A 17,263-nucleotide genomic window follows, 5' to 3' on the forward strand; every position below is an offset into this window, starting at 1 on the left:
TTAATTTTATTTTGTAGGTTTTTTTTTGGCTTTATTAATATTTTTATGTTAAATGTGATTTGTTTATTTTTATTTCTTTTAGTTTTGCTTTGTTGCATTTTATGTTAATTACTCTTATTTTTTATGTTCGATTTTCATATTTTAAGGTTTATTGATTTTTTATTTCATTTATCATTATTTTAAACATTCATATAAGCAAATAAAAGCACTCGGATTTGATTTTTGGCATCAAAGAGTTTATATCAAAGCTTTTCGATACTTTCGATCACCCTTTTATTTGTAAGGCTTATTCTGTAGCACTATTAGAAACGTTATTTTACGCTATGAATTTTTTGTTATTTAATAAAATTTTTCAATTTGTTTGATTTAATTAATTTTTTTTTTTATCTTAGATCGACTTTCACATTTAAAATCAAATTTAATTTCTTTGAATAAAATTTATTCTAAAATCTGTTTTTATTTATGTATGTCCATAAATTTTTAGATTGCATATACATATTTACTTAGTCATAATTTCTTCTTCATAAATTTTCTTTAATACAATTTCGTATAAAATCTCGTTTCTTACTGCATCCGGCCACTCTATTGTTCCAATAACCATTTGGACAGGAAGTAAACATTTCATTGCGCACACAAAATCGTATGATTTCCGGTAAAGGATGGCAGCCATGGCGACTAAAACGTTTTACCATATTTCCGAGTACATCATTTGCTAAAAAATAAGACAGTTTAAAAGCTGAACAATCTACGTACATACGTTCATAAAAATACATATATAAAGTTTTAAAGCGATATTACAAAACAAAGATTTACAAATTCAATTATTCAAATCAATTAACCTTTTGCAATACACTTCTTGAAAGCACGCTTGTAAATTTCTTTGAAAGCTGACTGCTGTAGCGCAAACTCGCGATCGAGATAGTCGATGGCACGTTGATAACTGCATTTTCCTTGACGACAAATACCGGATCTATTGAATAGGCATTCCACAAAGCACTAAATGTAATAAACAAAATGCATTAGTGCTTCTGAAATTTTAAGCACAATATTATTTTTTTTTTTATAATTCTACATAAGTACATAAGACAATTTCCACTATTTATTACCTGTCCTATGTCATTATGCAAATTGTAGCATTCATCTAATATGGGATTTTGAAACGGTTCCGGAAAGCGGCAGCAACTTTGAGGGGCCTAATGATAGGAAGTAAATATGTACATATGTAAGTAGAAAACATGTATGTATGTTAATGAGTATGCATATGTATAGTATACAGTTATGTATATATAACACAATTTATTAACCTACAATTGATTTAGGTAACTTTGAGCAATCTGTGGTGGTTTTTTGTTCCGCGCGACACTAAAAAAAAACAAAAACAAATATTATAGATTCTTTGGTATAAAGGAATTTCTTACAATTGCAGCCAACACCCAAATAGCAAAGAAAATAATTGCACGTATCATTTTGTTACACAAAATATTTATGTATGTATGTGTGTATGTTATCACTTTTTCACCGTCAAAATACAAAAATTCCTTCAACAGTAATGTACTTGATTAATTTATTTTATGAAAACACTTCAAGTTTAAATAAAAATTCCGCTTTCAGTGTTGCTACTTTGGAGATCCAATTCTAAATGAAGATTGTCGTTATCGTTTGTGTATCTAATATTCGGAGGATGCGATTCACTTTAATCTCGCGTGAATCTGGCTAGCGGCGGTTAATTACTGCGTTTTCTGCTACATACGTATCTACATATGTACATACATACTGATGCATGTATATTGGGGAGCCTCACAAAAAAAAAAGTTACGGTTTTCCCAACGGAGTTATAAAATGTACTATATTGTAGGACTTTCGCCAAAATACTTGTATTTCGGAAAAATATTAAGATTAACGTGAGCTGGACCGATATATGCATATACACACCTAAAAGTCGCATAATTTTTTTGTTTTTAAATATTTTGAAGCTTAAACTCTTCTATGAATAAAATTAATTTTATTTATAAAAAATAAATTTTCGGATGAATTTTCAAATCGGTTATGTCACTTAAATCTAAATATTTTTCTGATATATTTTCGCGGATGCCTTAAAATTTATTTCATAATTTCGATTAAAAACACTTGATTTTTTTTTGTATATGGAGAGCGATGCACCCTAATGTATATGTATGTAAAACAATGCAAGTGTATAGACGTTTAATTGTTCTATTTGTTGTTGCGGTTATTGAACGACTTACATCAGTTCTGAGACTGATATTATGATACGAGCAGTTACAAAAATGACCTAACTTTTCGTGGCAATACTTCCCTCATGGAAAGAAAAGTGAATAAAAAGTTAGATCAATTTCTAATTCGAATTTTACATTCAAAGTAGCTATGTTTTCAAATGTAATTTTGGGAACTTAGGTTCTATTCAAAATAAGCATTTTCCAAAAAGACTTTACGGATGTGATCTCGAATATTACTTAATATAAGGATCCTTTCACTTCGATAATTGTTTAATCTCAGCGCACAAACTAATTCCATAGGCTCCTGTTTGGGAAGTGTCCCAAGGGTATTGAAAGTCTTAGTCTAGGGCCATATACGCGTGCTCCACCACCAAATCGCAGTTAAGAACGGGGTAGGGACGGTCTCCTTAGCAGAGTGGTGGTCCACTCAGTAGGACCTGGGTTCCATATGACCGAGCGCCATGCGTGATGAACGGCCGTTACAAAGTTGCTGGTTTTCGGAAAGCTGGGCGTTAGGGAAGTGATAACATTCCAGGTATCACTTTCCTTGTGGGGCAGTCTCTAATGGACATGCACGAACATACTTCGTCATTTACTTATGCAGTTACTCATAACAGACAGTGAGTCCAGTTTGCTGTGTTGAGAATATAGCAGGAAAGAAAATTGGAATAGATTTCTGCCCCCTCGAATTTGTTTGAAGTCAAAATCTGGTGAAAACTAGTTGTAATATTTGTAGTAATGATGCATGGTAAACAAATGAAACTATTAATACTATTCAAATAATGGGCAGTAAGTCAAGAAGTGTCCAATTATGGCGATCCACATATGTATTCTTCAGTTGTCTACATTATTTAAATTTGTTTTTTGGTATAATAATTTGAATATATTACAATGAAAAATTAGTGTTCAGACAAGTTGATGGAACGTGGAATTTGACGATTGCGTCACCCCATCCATCAATGAATCTACGCCGCTCTGCCTGAAATGTCGAAAATGTCAATTATGATGGACTAACCGATAGATATCAACCGTTATTGTAAGGTCATTCGTAACAACCATTGTTTTATTTAGAGTATTCAGCATATTGTATTTAATTATGGATATAATTTAGCAAAACTCAAAGCAAAGTCATGCAATTCACCTAGGTATAGATACAATTTTTTTTTAATACTGAGTCAACATGGAGCTTTTCTCTTTTAGTGATCGGTTCTCCGGTGGCACAAAATTTGTAAAGCAAAATCTAATTTACGGTGAGTTTAGATGCCACATTTGAGCCGCCACGTTGAAGCTATCAAAAGGCCTCATAGCTTTTTCCCAAAAAAACCTCAATAACTTTAAAAGATGCGGAGGTTTAAAAATACTGTAGCTATTTTTACATCTGGGGACAAAACTCCATCAAGTGCTAATAAAATATATAAAATTCCCCACTGACTTATAGGCAAAATATTGGCCGCTTTGTGAAAAGTTCCATGAATTTGCTGAACTTTAAGGGCCTTTGAGGCACGTCTTTCCGTTATCCGATTTTAAAAACACAAAAAAACTTCGCTCTGCTTTGCGAAGCTCCGCCAATTACTTATGGGGATCAAACATAAGACATTTCATAGCGAACGTTGTATTTTTAGGCATTTGACAATGTCATGCCATTATGGAGCTCCTTCCAGAAATTCATTATTACTTCTTATTCAAAACTTGTCGCCTGGGTAATTCAGTGAATTTTCGCGGTCGACTCATGGACTCAAGCCCGTTTTGATGAGCCAGCTTAGTGAGGTGGCATAATTGAGTTATGAAAATGAAAGCGTGGCCTACTCTGCTACTGAGGCAATGGAGTCAAGAGCACGGTTGCCATTTTGGTACACTATTACCTAACTTCCAGATTTGGTACATTTTTAAAATCTGGTAAAATGTGATAATTATTTCTTACAGCATTTACCGAATTCATAATCTAACTCTGGTAATTGAAAAGCATTGAAGTATAACGAGATAATATTTTGCGATTTCCTTGACATTTTACCTGCGTTTGATAGTACATCATACGAAGAAAAATCCAAGGCCAAGAAACGATATTCCTATTGTAAAATAACTGTGCTCCTGAAAAGCTTAACAGGTAAAGGATTTAACGCTTTTGGCTATGCAAAAAAACTCTACATAGTGGACAGAATTGAAGGCAATCCTTCCTCTAGATTGCAAACATCCTTAAAACTGACTAAGAAATGATGCCCTGAAAGAGGTCTGCCAATAAGAAAGAAAGTTAATTTAACTAAATCCAAGATCCAACTCGTAAGAGGAAAGCTGTCTTGGGATAACCTTCAAAAAAAGTTTGATAGAAAAGTAAATATCACAAATGAAAAAATTGGTATCTCTTATACAGATATACTCCTGAAGGTGTGAGAAAAATTTGATTTGAAGTTCGGAATTACCTCTCCCACAAAACAGGGAGAATTAATTTCCCAGGGAGTTTATAGTTGGATGATTTTACACTCGCGAAAAATTAAATCCGCTGGGAAAGAACTACCGGGAATATTTAGAATCAGGCTGAATAAAAACTCATTTAAAAAAAAAGATATGTGGCCGTTTTTTAAGAGAATTTAAATTAAGAAAGGTATGTACCAGCATCACCAGAAATGGCTCTTTTCTTTTTAAACAATCTGGACACCCTAGCGCTGATTATGTATCGAATATTTTAGCTAAGAAATCCGTACTGAGTTACTGAGTCAAATTCGTTTAGAAGTGAGTCTGAGCATGCGGCAAACTGCATCAAGAGCATCTCAACAAAGTTCAGCATCATCTGCATATCTGCTCCATGTAAAAGAACAGAGAGGCAGAGATTTAAAGTGGTGATAGGCACCACCTTGTCCGCGGGCAAGGCTCTTTAAAGCTTTTTATACATTTTGAATAGACTCGTGCAGAGTAAAAGCTCTCTCTTTCGTAAATAAGTAAAACATTACAATAACAAATTATACGCAGATATCCATTCTGTCATTGATATGAGTTACAACAAATACATCATTTTGATGTAGTGCCCTCTACGGCGAAAAACTCAGCTGTCGCCCCAACACCACCTTGTTAAATACACCTTGGAATGTGAGAGAGAGGAGAGCTTTGTTTTTAAACTATATACCAAGTCAAAAGTAGCACCTGTTGGTAAGTATTATCCTTCGCTTGAGCCCCAGGCTCACATTATTGATGGTCTTGATACTGGATCCTAGAGTAAGGCCCAATACGCGTAAGTTCTCTTCGCTTGCAGATAGGGGGTACAATGCCTTATCCTTTTTGAGCAGCCTCTATTGCTTCCTTCTCCAAGTTGAAGAAGGCCACTCTGACGTCTCTGGTATTGAGACAATATCATCAGTATACGCTAGCCGCATCGTATAGGAATAAAGTTACTGGTCAGGATTGAAGAACTAATTTTAGAAGGAGCTCCTTTGCGGTGCTGTCAAAAGTGGGTTTGAAGTCAACGAAAAGGTTGTGAGTTGCGATCGCATACAAATGGTCTCTTCTAGGTTTTGGAACACTTAGAAAATATCATTTAACTTTGGACTTCTCTGGCTTATTTGGTAACCTTCATTAAAAGTTTTGGGTTCATACTTATTTAAAGTAAAAAAAAAAAAATTTATTTATTTATTAAAGTAGTTAGAAGTTGCACAAATCTCGACTAACTCAACTTCGAGTACATTTTTTCCGTTTCGCGCCTTTTAAGAAATACTATTGCGCCATAGAAGCCACCTGCCAGCACGCCTACGATTAACAGCGCCACAGCAAAATAGTACATAAACAAGTCGAAGAGATGTAGTTGGCTGGATGGCATGCCAATGCCAAGTGTTTTCAATTGGACACCACCCTGATGACGCAAAACATAGTCCATCCAATACATGCAAGTTTCCACAGCGCCAAGCGGCCGATCACGAAAGGCGGTGCCCACCTGACGTATTGACAACGGATATGTTCTGTCGTCTTTAAGCGCCTGCAGCGCCCATTTAAGTGACACCTCAGTGAGATTGTCGTGATTTAGCTGTATGCCTACACCCAGCCGCACCGCCAACGCCATATTGCGCACTTCATTGCGGAATATGGGCACACCAATCATGGGCACATGCCGCACGATGCCCTCCTGTAGGCTAAGTAAATCCCCATTCATAATGAATACGCGCACATGAGGATGCGCCAATATGTCCGCTTGTGCCACGGCATGTTGCACCATAAAATTGGCAGGTAAATCCTTCATCGCTGTATGGTCGTGACATGTCCATAGCACGCGCTCTTTCAGTTTTCCCAGCGTGTTGACAAGTAAATGTAGCAGCGGTTTCGGTATGTCGCCACAGTGCTGTTCATTTCCCAGATTCATGTAGATGACACCAGCGCGCGACTCGTCGAGAAAACGGCGTATGAGCCAGGGCAATTCGCGTGGCGGTCGTATGTGCATGCCGCCAGCGGCGATTGTGTTCGCGAGCAGCGGTCGTAACGTCATCAGTGGGACGTGACTGTTGAGCAGTAATATTGCGAGTTCTGCTTGCAGCGTGGCTATGTTAAGCTCGTTTACACCTATAGGATATTTAAAAAAAAAATTAATTAAACACGTGGAATTCATTTATTTACATACAATACGTTGTTAATTGAGCGGTACATAGTTTGTCTACCTTTGAAGTGTGCAAAATGTTTCCGAATCAGTTGCTCTTGCGCACCCCAATTGGACTTCGCAAATTGCTTGCGGCGTGACAAGCAACCACGTATCGCACTCAAGCGTTGCCAATAGCCCATCGCCGGCTGATATGTTTCGTAATCGTTGGGCGAACAGGCGGCGGGTACCATTTGCTCCAGCACATGTTGCATGTAGCTCTCGAAATTCGTACTCACAATAGCCACAGTAGGTTTGTTGTAGAAATGTCCCACTGCCAGCAGTGATTCAGTGTAGAATAAATCGACAATCACCAGATCGTAATCGAATTCTTTGACGGGCAAACGAAGTAATTTTTGTACGGCTGCATTCGACAGGAAATAATCGACGGCGGCCGCGCCCACAGCAGCCAGTGACTTTTGCATTGAAGACTCAGCCAATCGACTCAGTTTCTGTAGACCACCTGTCTGGCTATCGGTGACTTCTAGCACTGGTGAGAAAGCGGAAATAATGAAAAGGAAAATGAGAGTAATTAAGGAAGTGGGAATTTAAGCGAGTAGGTTATTTAATTACGCTATGATAATATGTACATAGTTTAGAAAAATTTTAAAACATTTGCAAATGCTAGACACTCTTTTTAGGTTTTTTAGTTATTTCAAGGAATTATATTTTTAGTGTTACTGTACGAGCTGTGGATTCTAAATTCTAAATCGGAAATGCTACTTTTGATGACGATCTATTCAAATGTTCTAAGAACCATGATTTGAGAGCTGGTCCTTTAATTGGGAAAGTGGCTCTGTTCAGCTGGTTGATGTCCTTGTAAAAGAAAATGCCGACCCAGGGTATGCAAAGGATAGGGCAAAGTCTACTGTAGTTGGCTTGTAAAGAGCGAGAATTCGGTGTAGGACTCGTGGTCGGAGAGAAACACCGTCGCCAAGACATACGCACACCCTGCAGCAAAATATTTGCATCCGGCATAATAAGAAAAACTCAGCATCGAAATGCTACAATCATGTCCAGCATATTCGCCACTCTCACACCTACCTACTCCCTGACAGCACTCTTCAATACATACATCGATTGTCTCGGGCTACTTCCCGCACAACCGCAATTGTGTTGCATTTTTATGCAATTCCCAAATGTCTCCTAAATAAATCTCAGCTCATTGCAGAGCAGCTTACCTGAGCTAATGCTTGACTCTTCAAATGAAGCCCCCAATAAATGAATGTTAAAAAAAGCCATATCCTGCTCACTATTTCCTCTGAATGACCCCTTATCTCTCGAAGAACCGGATTATGAAGTGCGCTCGATAAATATTCACGTAACAAAATGTAATTTCTACCTCCTTTACTCTCACAACTCTATCCCATCTCTGAACCTCAGCTAAACAAACCTGAAATGTTGGCTGGCAGAAAAAGCGCAAACAATTTTATCAGAAGGTTAAGCACTTTATGGACGGTTTCGCGACAAGGGCGAATTTCAGTACGAACAAACACGGCTACCTAGTGACCGGAGTTCAAATGCCGGTCTGCAAGCTAAGCTGTTCATGCATGCGCTCATATTTTTTAGACATAATATTATTTGACGAAGGCATGCTTGCCGATCGGAATTTAAGTTTGGTATGCCTAATTCACAAGAACTAAGCGGCATCAACTGCGGGATCAGCCTTTTATGCATCGGCTATAAGGTCTTATGAAAGACTGCAGCGTACCATCAACGAACTGCCTAGGCCTGGTCAGTTTGGCCTTAGACCTGCTAAACCCACCGGGTCCTCAACATATGTCAAATCTTGGAAAATACCCACGATAGAAGGATTGAAGCACAACATCTACTCCTATTGGTCGATTTAAAAGCCGCTTTCAACAACACGAAAAGAAATTTTCTTTGTGTCCCTTGCCTGAATTATATATCCCCGAAAAATAAATACGATCTTGTAAAATTACTTTGAGTAACACTAACAGATCCGTCAGCATTGGGACGAACCTCACTGACTTCTAAGTACATATACTCATATTTTTAACTTTACTCAACGATATAAAATTGACGGAAAATATGCATCCTTAAAGCTCTATCCAAAATTGCAGCGGACGACGGTTAAGCGGTCGCCGGTTAACTGCTGTCAAAATTCAAACTCCCAAAGGCATATGGAATGGATCATAATTGTGGCGGCAGCGGTTTTACCGCCGAAGTTTTTCGGTTGATTTAAATTTATTTCTATTTTTATTTCCGCAATTATGTTTACTATGACATATTTCACTGCGGACACTGTTCAGCTGTTCAGCTGTTCACTAACCGCCTACCGCTTTACCGTCGCGACTTCGGCTGTAATTATGGGTAGAGCTTAAGAAAATTATATTTAAACTAGCCTTTGTCCGCGGCCCCGCATGCGTGATATGTGTGCGGTTTATCTCGTTATGCTATCATATATCTAGCGGGCAAACATCTCCGTAAAAATAGTAATAAGAAATAAAGCCCTCTTAAACTCTTTTCGATTGACGTTTTTGTATATAATATATTAAAAGCTTTTAAATAAGTTATCAGTTAAATTGATCTTAACTTGTTCAGCAAGTCGCAAACGGTATCAAAAATATTTTAGAAATAAGGCTTATTTAAACCACACAATTTTGACACCCAATTAAAATATTTCATCAAAACGGTGGCAACTCTCTTCAAAAATATTTTTGAAATAAATCGCTTTTGAACCAAAATCGCCACATACAAATTTTTCGTTAAACTAGCTGGGAGGAAATCAAGCGAGCATAGACGTGGCTAATCGAAGGCGGCTTATATTAGTAGGATGTCCGATACTCTTAAAAAAAAAAAAAAAAAAAAATTTAATGGCTTATTAAGGAAATTACACTTACAATGTTTCCAAAATGGGAATTCCGGCTCTATAATAACTTCCTTTAAATTTTCAACGCGCTCGTTAAGCCGATGACTGCTGTAAACAGTAACCTGAAATAAAATAATAATATCAAATTGATATATGTACATATTCATATCAGTGATGCCAGACATTCTCGGGTAAATTTCCCACGAAAATCGGTAAAAATCCCTCAATTACCCACATCTTTAAAATTTATCCCACAAAATTGCCAAAGAACTCAGAACATATATTTCGGTTTATAAAGAATAAAAATTCATGTGGTCACCTTAATATACATATATATAGTACATATAATATTAACATTAATAATTTAAGAACATCTACTACATTCATAAATTAGCTTCAGTGTTTATTAACACCCAAGATTCTGAAGAAACATTTTTTTAATTGGTGCATACTTACTGGAAATTCTTAAAACTATCACTATTACAAATTATTCGGGAGAAAAATTTTAAAATTGTCCTTATAATTTTTTTTACTTATACATCATTTTACTCCACATCACATCTTCAGAGTTATTAATTACGTAAGAGTGTCGAATATTCTTAAATATTGATCAATTATGCATCGATATTTGTGTTAAATGAAAATCCCTTTTTTCCCTTTTAATAATTTGTGCAGCAAAATATCCCTCAAAAAGGAAATTAGCCATAATATGGCATCACTGATTGATATAAGTACGTTTAAATGAAAATCCCTTTTTTATTTGAAATGTACTTTTCTTCCCTTTTAATAATTTGTGCTGCAAAATATCCCTCAAATAGGGAAATTACCCACAATATGGCATCACTGATTCATGTAAGTATGTGTAAAGAATCTTAATAAAAAAATTTTAATGCCATTCCACTTACATTGTGTTCGCGCTTCGCCAACTCCATCATTAAACTTTGCATGACGGCGAAATGGCTTTCACTGGGATGTGCAAATAAGCCAAGAATTTTGGCTGCGTCCACTGCCGTTAAAGAAGATGTCAACAGATGTAAAAGCGGTAACAAAATGGGTAGGAATGCGAAATGATGTAGTTTCGTTGCCTAAGAAAAAAATAAATAAAAATTAAATTAAAATAAATGCAAAATATAAGGGCGGGAAAAAGGAAAACGATCAAAGGAATACCAAGCAGCCTATTGTTTCCCTTTCGGGCGATAAATATTTCTCAGAAAAACCAATATGTACATACACATACAATACTAACTACAATGTACTTACATATGTACCCATATGCATATGTATGTATGTTTGAGGTTATATCAGCAGCTATTAATCGGTACGTCCCTCTAAAGATGGGTTTTGCATAAGCAAGTAGGATTGTCGCCTATTCAAAACCTGTGCCATTTGTACACGTATACATATATGTACACGTATACATAAATGCACATTAGGGTGGGCCAAAAATACAGGTACTTCTTTGAATGTTCGTACTGCATTTATTTTTGCATTCAACTCGATGTTTTCTGTAGGTTTATGTTAAATTTCTTTTTGAAAAATAGGGTTGCCAGTTATTTTGAAATTTAAAATTATTTAAAAGCTCAACAGAATGTTGAATTTTTTACAATAAAACTAAAAGCAATTGAAGAGTTTTAAAAAAATACTTTGGAATGGTGTTGCCACCCCTATACAAAAGTACAACGACGTTTGTTAAAAAATGTAAGCTTATTTAATACCACAATAAGTATCGAACGGAAGGCGTATGCATAAGCACTCAAAGTAGGGTTGCCACCCATTTATAAACTGAGATGAGATAATTATATAAGCTAAATGAAATTATACACTATGGATGTGCCTAATGAAATTTTTTTGAAAATAATATAATCCACACATATTCTTGGAAAGGATTGCTTAGTTAGAATAAAAACCAATAGTAAATTATGCTATAAAAAATACACGCCTCCTTATCTTCGATAGCCATGAGTTCTTGGGCGTGGCTGTTAAAAAAAGATTTGGACGACCCTAATGCACATAAGTATACATATGTACGTGTAATATGTAAGTGTTTTAAATGGAAAATGTCGTTTATAAAAGCCGTTACTTTTGCATTATACATTTCCTTCCATGAAAGTTTGAATCATTGCCAATTGTAAAATACACATACATACATACATGTGTAAATACACATATTTACATGCCACAAATGCGCAAATAATTTTCCGCAATCCTTGAAAAGTTACTATGGCTTTATGATTGCTTTTTTTACAAGCTTTTAATTTGGTTTTTGCGTTTTCAATAAATCCTTAGAATAAAATTAAATTTCATTGAAAATAGCGAGTGTTTATTGGGGTAAGGATAACAGCAACGAGTTATTCATGCCATTTTACAATATTTAGGTCATGGCTTACAATATACCCACATATGTATATGGTTTCCGAGGTGGTTAAAGGCTGAACAAAAAAGCCCGATTGCTTTCTTTCCGTCTGCAAATGAAGGGGGAGTAAAATACTTCATATTACAAATATATCTGACTACTAAATAGGCATTTTATGTGCGGCTTTTAAGTGCATACCTCATCGAAGTCCTTAAGTAGGAGAATGGGAAGCTGCGTAAGTATTTTGACGAATACCTGTCGGCTTGGTTCATTAAGAAAATATTCTCGAATGCACCATTTAAGGGCTGGCTGGATAAATTCCCAGAAAAACCCGAAAGCTTATAGGAAAATTAACTTGGTTTTTGTAAATCTATTATCGATTACGATAATACGATTTAATATCGAATGGGAAAAAATATTTTTAAAATCTGCTTTGCACGTTGAAGCTTTTAAGAACATGTGTCCCAATATCGCCCAATACCGCCACAGCCAATATTAGGTTCGTTCGCGTAGCTGTTAATTGTTCATGTTTAACCAAAACTTACAGGTTTTTGCGTTCGCGTACGCAAAAAACTTGCAAAGTAGGGGAAATTGAGAGAGCAAAGTGACATTTCATTTTGAGGGGAAGCTGTTAGTTTCTGTTGGAAAAATTTTTGCCAACAGCAATTTGCCAACAGGGAAACAGCTGATCAAAAACAGCTGGTTGGCATTTACGCAAATCACAAAATTTAATTTGATGGTTTGGAAGATAAAAATTACAAAATGCGACTAATTAAACTTGTAAGAAATAAGTAGTTATTTGTTTAATCAATAAACTGTGTCAGTATAACACTTTGCGATGACTTTTCGTACGTTTTAAATTTTACACTTTTGTATGTAAACAAAAATTATATCAGCTGTTCGTCTAACTTGCAAGTTTCTGCAAATTTTCTGTTCGCGTACTATTTTGGATATTTCTCTCTTGTGAGCGAACAGATGACATTTCGCCGGAATTTGGCAGTTGGTTGGTTTCTGTTGGAGATTTTAAACGAACGCACCTATTAACGAGATGGGGAGCCTGGTTAAAAGCGGCAACGCGGCATTTTAAGGAATTTCAAACCTTTCTTAAAGATCTAAATGTTAGTGACGCTTCTTCAATATTGAAGGCGAAAAAAGCAATAGCTTCCAATTCGATTGAAGCACAGGATAACCGTATCAATGCAAAATACAGCTTCTTGTCGGAAAAATAACTAAATTGCAAGGGAAAAAATCATTGGCTTAACAAGTGCATCTTGCGGGGACTGCTGTTACTACTATTCAAGATGTACAGGGTGAACTTTGGTAAACAAATTAAGGAAAAACTGGATACCATTCTACAAAAAGAATGAGGGGTTTAAGGAACTTACAAGTGACAGCTGCTAAGCAGCGATCACACATGACTTGTACTTCTGTACAGATTTGTACATTTTGACAGTTACAGAGTGGTGTTGTCTGAAACTTCATTTGTTGAGCTGAACTCAAACTTCTAAAAAATACCACTATGTGACTGCCAAAATGTACAAATCCATGCAAATCATGTGATCCCTGCTTAATAGCTATAATCCCAATGGACTAGCTTGCTTCAAGTTCTCCAAATAGGGCAAACAAAGGAGGGAAGAACTTCTAAAATAAATATGTAGATCGAGAAAATAAATTTATAGAACCACAGCCACATAACAAAACTGTCACAGCTGAAACCTATTTAAGGGGTATAAAAAACGGCTTTTCACTACACCTGTGAATGTCCATCTTTGGCGAACAGTAGATTCATCGCAAAAAACAACCAATGACAAGCGTTCCAGGAGAAAGCATAACGAAATGGCGCCCTACTTCCTAATTGCGTGCAGGACTAGACTCGGGGACGCTAACCAGTATGCATTTTTATATAAAAGGAGAAACACACTAAAAATTTTCATGAATTTAACTTAACAAAGAAAGACTAACCGGCAAACTGTGCGCACAGCTGTTGTCCACACATCCCAAATATTTATGTATGTACTTACAGGAAAAGTCGCTGTAGTAAATCGAACTAGTTCAAAACTTACGCTGGAGTAGTACATCAGAGAATACTACATACTAGAACTCGTTTTATTCAAATAAAATTAGATTAACCACTATTTGATAAATTTTGGAACTCGTTATTAATTGATTCTATTTCAGACAGCTCAATCCAAGTTCCAAGTTCCACTACCAATCTTTGGTAAATGTTTAATCCATTATTAAACATAATTATATATAATTTTTTTCGGTAACCGTAACCTTTCTGATCTTTAAATAAAAATCATAATTTAACAGTCAAAATTGGATATAAATTTTTCAAATCAAACTTAGCCGTTATTTTATGATTTTTATTACTGTTGGGAAGTATCGGGGACTTTTGAGTATCGATAGCTTTAAGTATTTGGTATTTTTGTGAGTACTGAGTACTTTTTTTAAATATACATATGTTGGTAAAAACTTTCGTGTTTTTTTCTGAGTACTGAGTACTTTGAAATGCTCAGTATCGATATTTTTAAAAATGTGGTTCTGTCGATCCTTTTAAGAATCGAGTTGTGAGTACTTTTGGTATCGATACTGCCCAACACTAATTTTTAGTTTTTCATTCATAGAATAACCGTCATCTGCAGATTTCACTTTTTAGACCATAGAAGAATTTAAAAAGGTAATAAATAATTATAATTAACAAAAAAAAAAACGATCAAATATTATAAATATAAAAATCGTGCTATTAAATGGTTATTTTCGGTCCCTGCGTTTTCTAGTAGTTTGGATGCATTTAACGCTGATTCAGAGTCAGTCACAAAATGTATAGTGCAAAACTAATCTTGTGCAAAACAGTCCACAATTTTGATATGGTACGGCTTTGGATTTTATGTGTATGTGTTCAGATTGGGAGATACATACATACATACATACATGTACTTATTTGTACCTAAATGCGTTCAAAAATGCTATGCCAATACTATTCGGACACATCAGAAGCGCACGCACTCTTTGCTGCCTTATCGCCAACCCGCACTACAGTCTGTCTATATACATGCTTATGTATGTATGTATATAGTTCAAATTTTCTTATGTTTTTGCTCAAAGTAAAGCTTAATTTTAAATTTTTATGCCACCTTAAAAAGTTGAGATTTACCATTTTTTGCAGCTTAAATTTTCTTGAACTAATTTACTTAAGATAATATCTGTTTTATTTCTATGCTATTTTTAAGACACTTCCCGTTACGTTTATTCTATGATACAAATCATCTTCAATCAATACTTTGACGCCGAAATACACTCATCTCGATCGGGTATATGTAGAGAACTAATTTGTGGAGAAATGATCGCATCATGCTGGAGTCCAGAGCGCCAGATATTGTGGGTACTTTTGGTTTTCCATGTACGTATGTATGTATGTATGTACATGCAATTGTACGTAATTTGAGAGTGTTTATGAATATTTTATGTTTGACAATCGTGCGCCAAAGGCCCTCTCCTATGGCTGGCGTGATTTTTGAGGATAGTCGCTCTCATTTTTAGCGATTAACTAAAGCATTTGTAAGTGTATACATATGGGCATATATGTACATATGTATGTATACACAGTGGCGGATTTAAATATTTGCCGCCCCTAGGCAATTCATAACTTGCCGCCCTTTTTTCACGAAAAAAAAAATATATATATATATCAAATATGATTGTTATTGTCAGTGCTTTATTACAATATAGTAAAACAAGATGTATTCTGCACTGAAATGCTTTAGAGGTTTGGACAAGTAGAATCCAATTATCAGGACATTGAAGTAGCGCTATGCGAGTATACAAAATAAAATCGCTCATCCGGAAGATTTTTTGACCTCGCGCAAGACAAACAGAAGACCATACACAGATACACTGCCTAATTTGACATACGACGGAAGCTGACCTTCAGATTATTCACGTTATGATACACTTATGAAAAACTGGTGGGCTTGGAATCAAGAATTTTCTCGAAAATGCACGCTCGTTTTTCGGCAGTGTTGTCAAGTGTGGTAACCTTTTAGATGATTCTCGTTCTCGGGGCAGCGTGTCGGCTGTTTCTTTGCGTCACGCGCAGGCGCGCCGTCAGGTTTCTAAGCCGCGTGAATGAAAGTTAAATGGAAATTTCAACGACTGCTATACTAAGGAAAAATTCGCAGCGTAATTCTAATTTTGAATTGTATTGAATGAGATGAATCATTAATAATATTTTACAGACACAAACACAATTTCAAGTGCAGCTGAATCCAAATAAATTTTTTTCTTTTAATTTAGCTGTCTTAAATTTTGCCGCCCCTTAATTCTGCCGCCCTAGGCTTCAGCCTATGTTGCCTGTACGATAAATCCGCCACTGTGTATACATATAATTGTGCATACTCTTATAGCAACTGACACCCAGTTGAGCGAAGGGGATTCCTATGGTTTCATGCGGCATGGTAATGAATGAAAAAATAACAAAATTTTCGGTGAGTGCAGTCTTTTCTCATGCACTCATATGGACTTGGACAAAATGTTCTTATACATATATGTAAGTATATATTTATCCAGGCAATGAACATATACAAATATGTACATATCGCTCATTTGCTAAAATACTGTCACAACTCAAAAAGCGATGTTTTTCAGAAGATGCTTTCAAAGTTATCAATTTGCTACCAAAATGTAGGAAAAATGCATATTACCTTCTTACCGGGAAACTACAGAAGATTTTAGCACGAAATTTGTACACAATATAAAATATGATATGACATGCTTGTTCTGCATCATTTGCTCGAAAGTGTCGCTTTTTAGTTATGACAGTATTTTAGAAAATAAGCGATACTCGAACATAGCTATGTGGATATTAAAAGAGCATCATATTAAAATTTGTATTTGACACCGCATAAGACAATGAACAAATCTGAAAAGTTGCTGAATCGGAAAAATAATCCCAATTTTTTGGCTTATTAAATATACGGGAGTGCAATGGGGTATAGTCATTGCGCTGGGTATGCAGTTACAGTTGCATGGCTATACTCAATCCCGACTCTTGCGTCCTCGTTCGCGCACTCTGGGCAACGTGAGCAACCCATGTGCGAGATGCGGTAACCAATCCGAGTGGAGCCTTGGGTCACGGCAGAAAGAGAGGGAGCTTCGGTGGGGCCACTCTGACTTATTCGGTTTAAGGGCTCACTGAAGTCTGCAGCGTCTGTTCACCAGTAGGTGCGGCT

At 36.0% G+C, this 17,263-nt stretch overlaps 2 protein-coding genes across 2 annotated transcripts; both read right to left on the reverse strand.

Annotated features, from left to right (window-relative positions):
• Positions 1-441: 441 nt before the first annotated feature.
• LOC108362505 (uncharacterized) lies at positions 442-1,494 on the reverse strand. The gene is made up of 5 exons (XM_017615524.1): positions 1,419-1,494; positions 1,309-1,362; positions 1,107-1,193; positions 840-996; positions 442-712 (listed from the first exon to the last, which is right to left on the reverse strand). The coding sequence occupies exons 1-5, from the start codon at positions 1,464-1,466 to the stop codon at positions 522-524; spliced, it is 537 nt and encodes a 178-aa protein (XP_017471013.1). The 5' UTR covers positions 1,467-1,494; the 3' UTR covers positions 442-521.
• Positions 1,495-5,812: 4,318 nt separating this feature from the next.
• Positions 5,813-15,362, reverse strand: Ugt317A1 (UDP-glycosyltransferase family 317 member A1). Its single transcript, XM_017615408.1, has 5 exons — positions 15,190-15,362; positions 10,585-10,764; positions 9,711-9,801; positions 6,869-7,336; positions 5,813-6,773 (listed from the first exon to the last, which is right to left on the reverse strand). The coding sequence occupies exons 1-5, from the start codon at positions 15,190-15,192 to the stop codon at positions 5,887-5,889; spliced, it is 1,629 nt and encodes a 542-aa protein (XP_017470897.1). The 5' UTR covers positions 15,193-15,362; the 3' UTR covers positions 5,813-5,886.
• Positions 15,363-17,263: the final 1,901 nt, after the last annotated feature.

Source organism: Rhagoletis zephyria, unplaced genomic scaffold (assembly GCF_001687245.7).
Source record: "Rhagoletis zephyria isolate East Lansing unplaced genomic scaffold, Rhagoletis_zephyria_1.1 Rzeph_scaffold_00022, whole genome shotgun sequence".
Classification (NCBI taxonomy): Eukaryota; Metazoa; Arthropoda; class Insecta; order Diptera; family Tephritidae; genus Rhagoletis; species Rhagoletis zephyria.

What these genes read in the sequence shown, in the direction of transcription:
- LOC108362505 (XM_017615524.1), bottom strand. Translation starts at nt 1,466, where the DNA reads ATGATACGTGCAATTATTTTCTTTGCTATTTGGGTGTTGGCTGCAATT. An exon ending in TTTGGGTGTTGGCTGCAATT is followed by an intron (nt 1,363 to 1,418) that starts GTAAGAAATTCC and finishes GTTTTTTTTTAG; the next exon opens with TGTCGCGCGGAACAAAAAAC. An exon ending in CAAGAAGTGTATTGCAAAAG is followed by an intron (nt 713 to 839) that starts GTTAATTGATTT and finishes CTTATTTTTTAG; the next exon opens with CAAATGATGTACTCGGAAAT.
- Ugt317A1 (XM_017615408.1), bottom strand. An exon ending in ATTCCCATTTTGGAAACATT is followed by an intron (nt 7,337 to 9,710) that starts GTAAGTGTAATT and finishes CTTTCTCACCAG; the next exon opens with TGCTAGAAGTCACCGATAGC. An exon ending in ACATTTTGCACACTTCAAAG is followed by an intron (nt 6,774 to 6,868) that starts GTAGACAAACTA and finishes AATATCCTATAG; the next exon opens with GTGTAAACGAGCTTAACATA.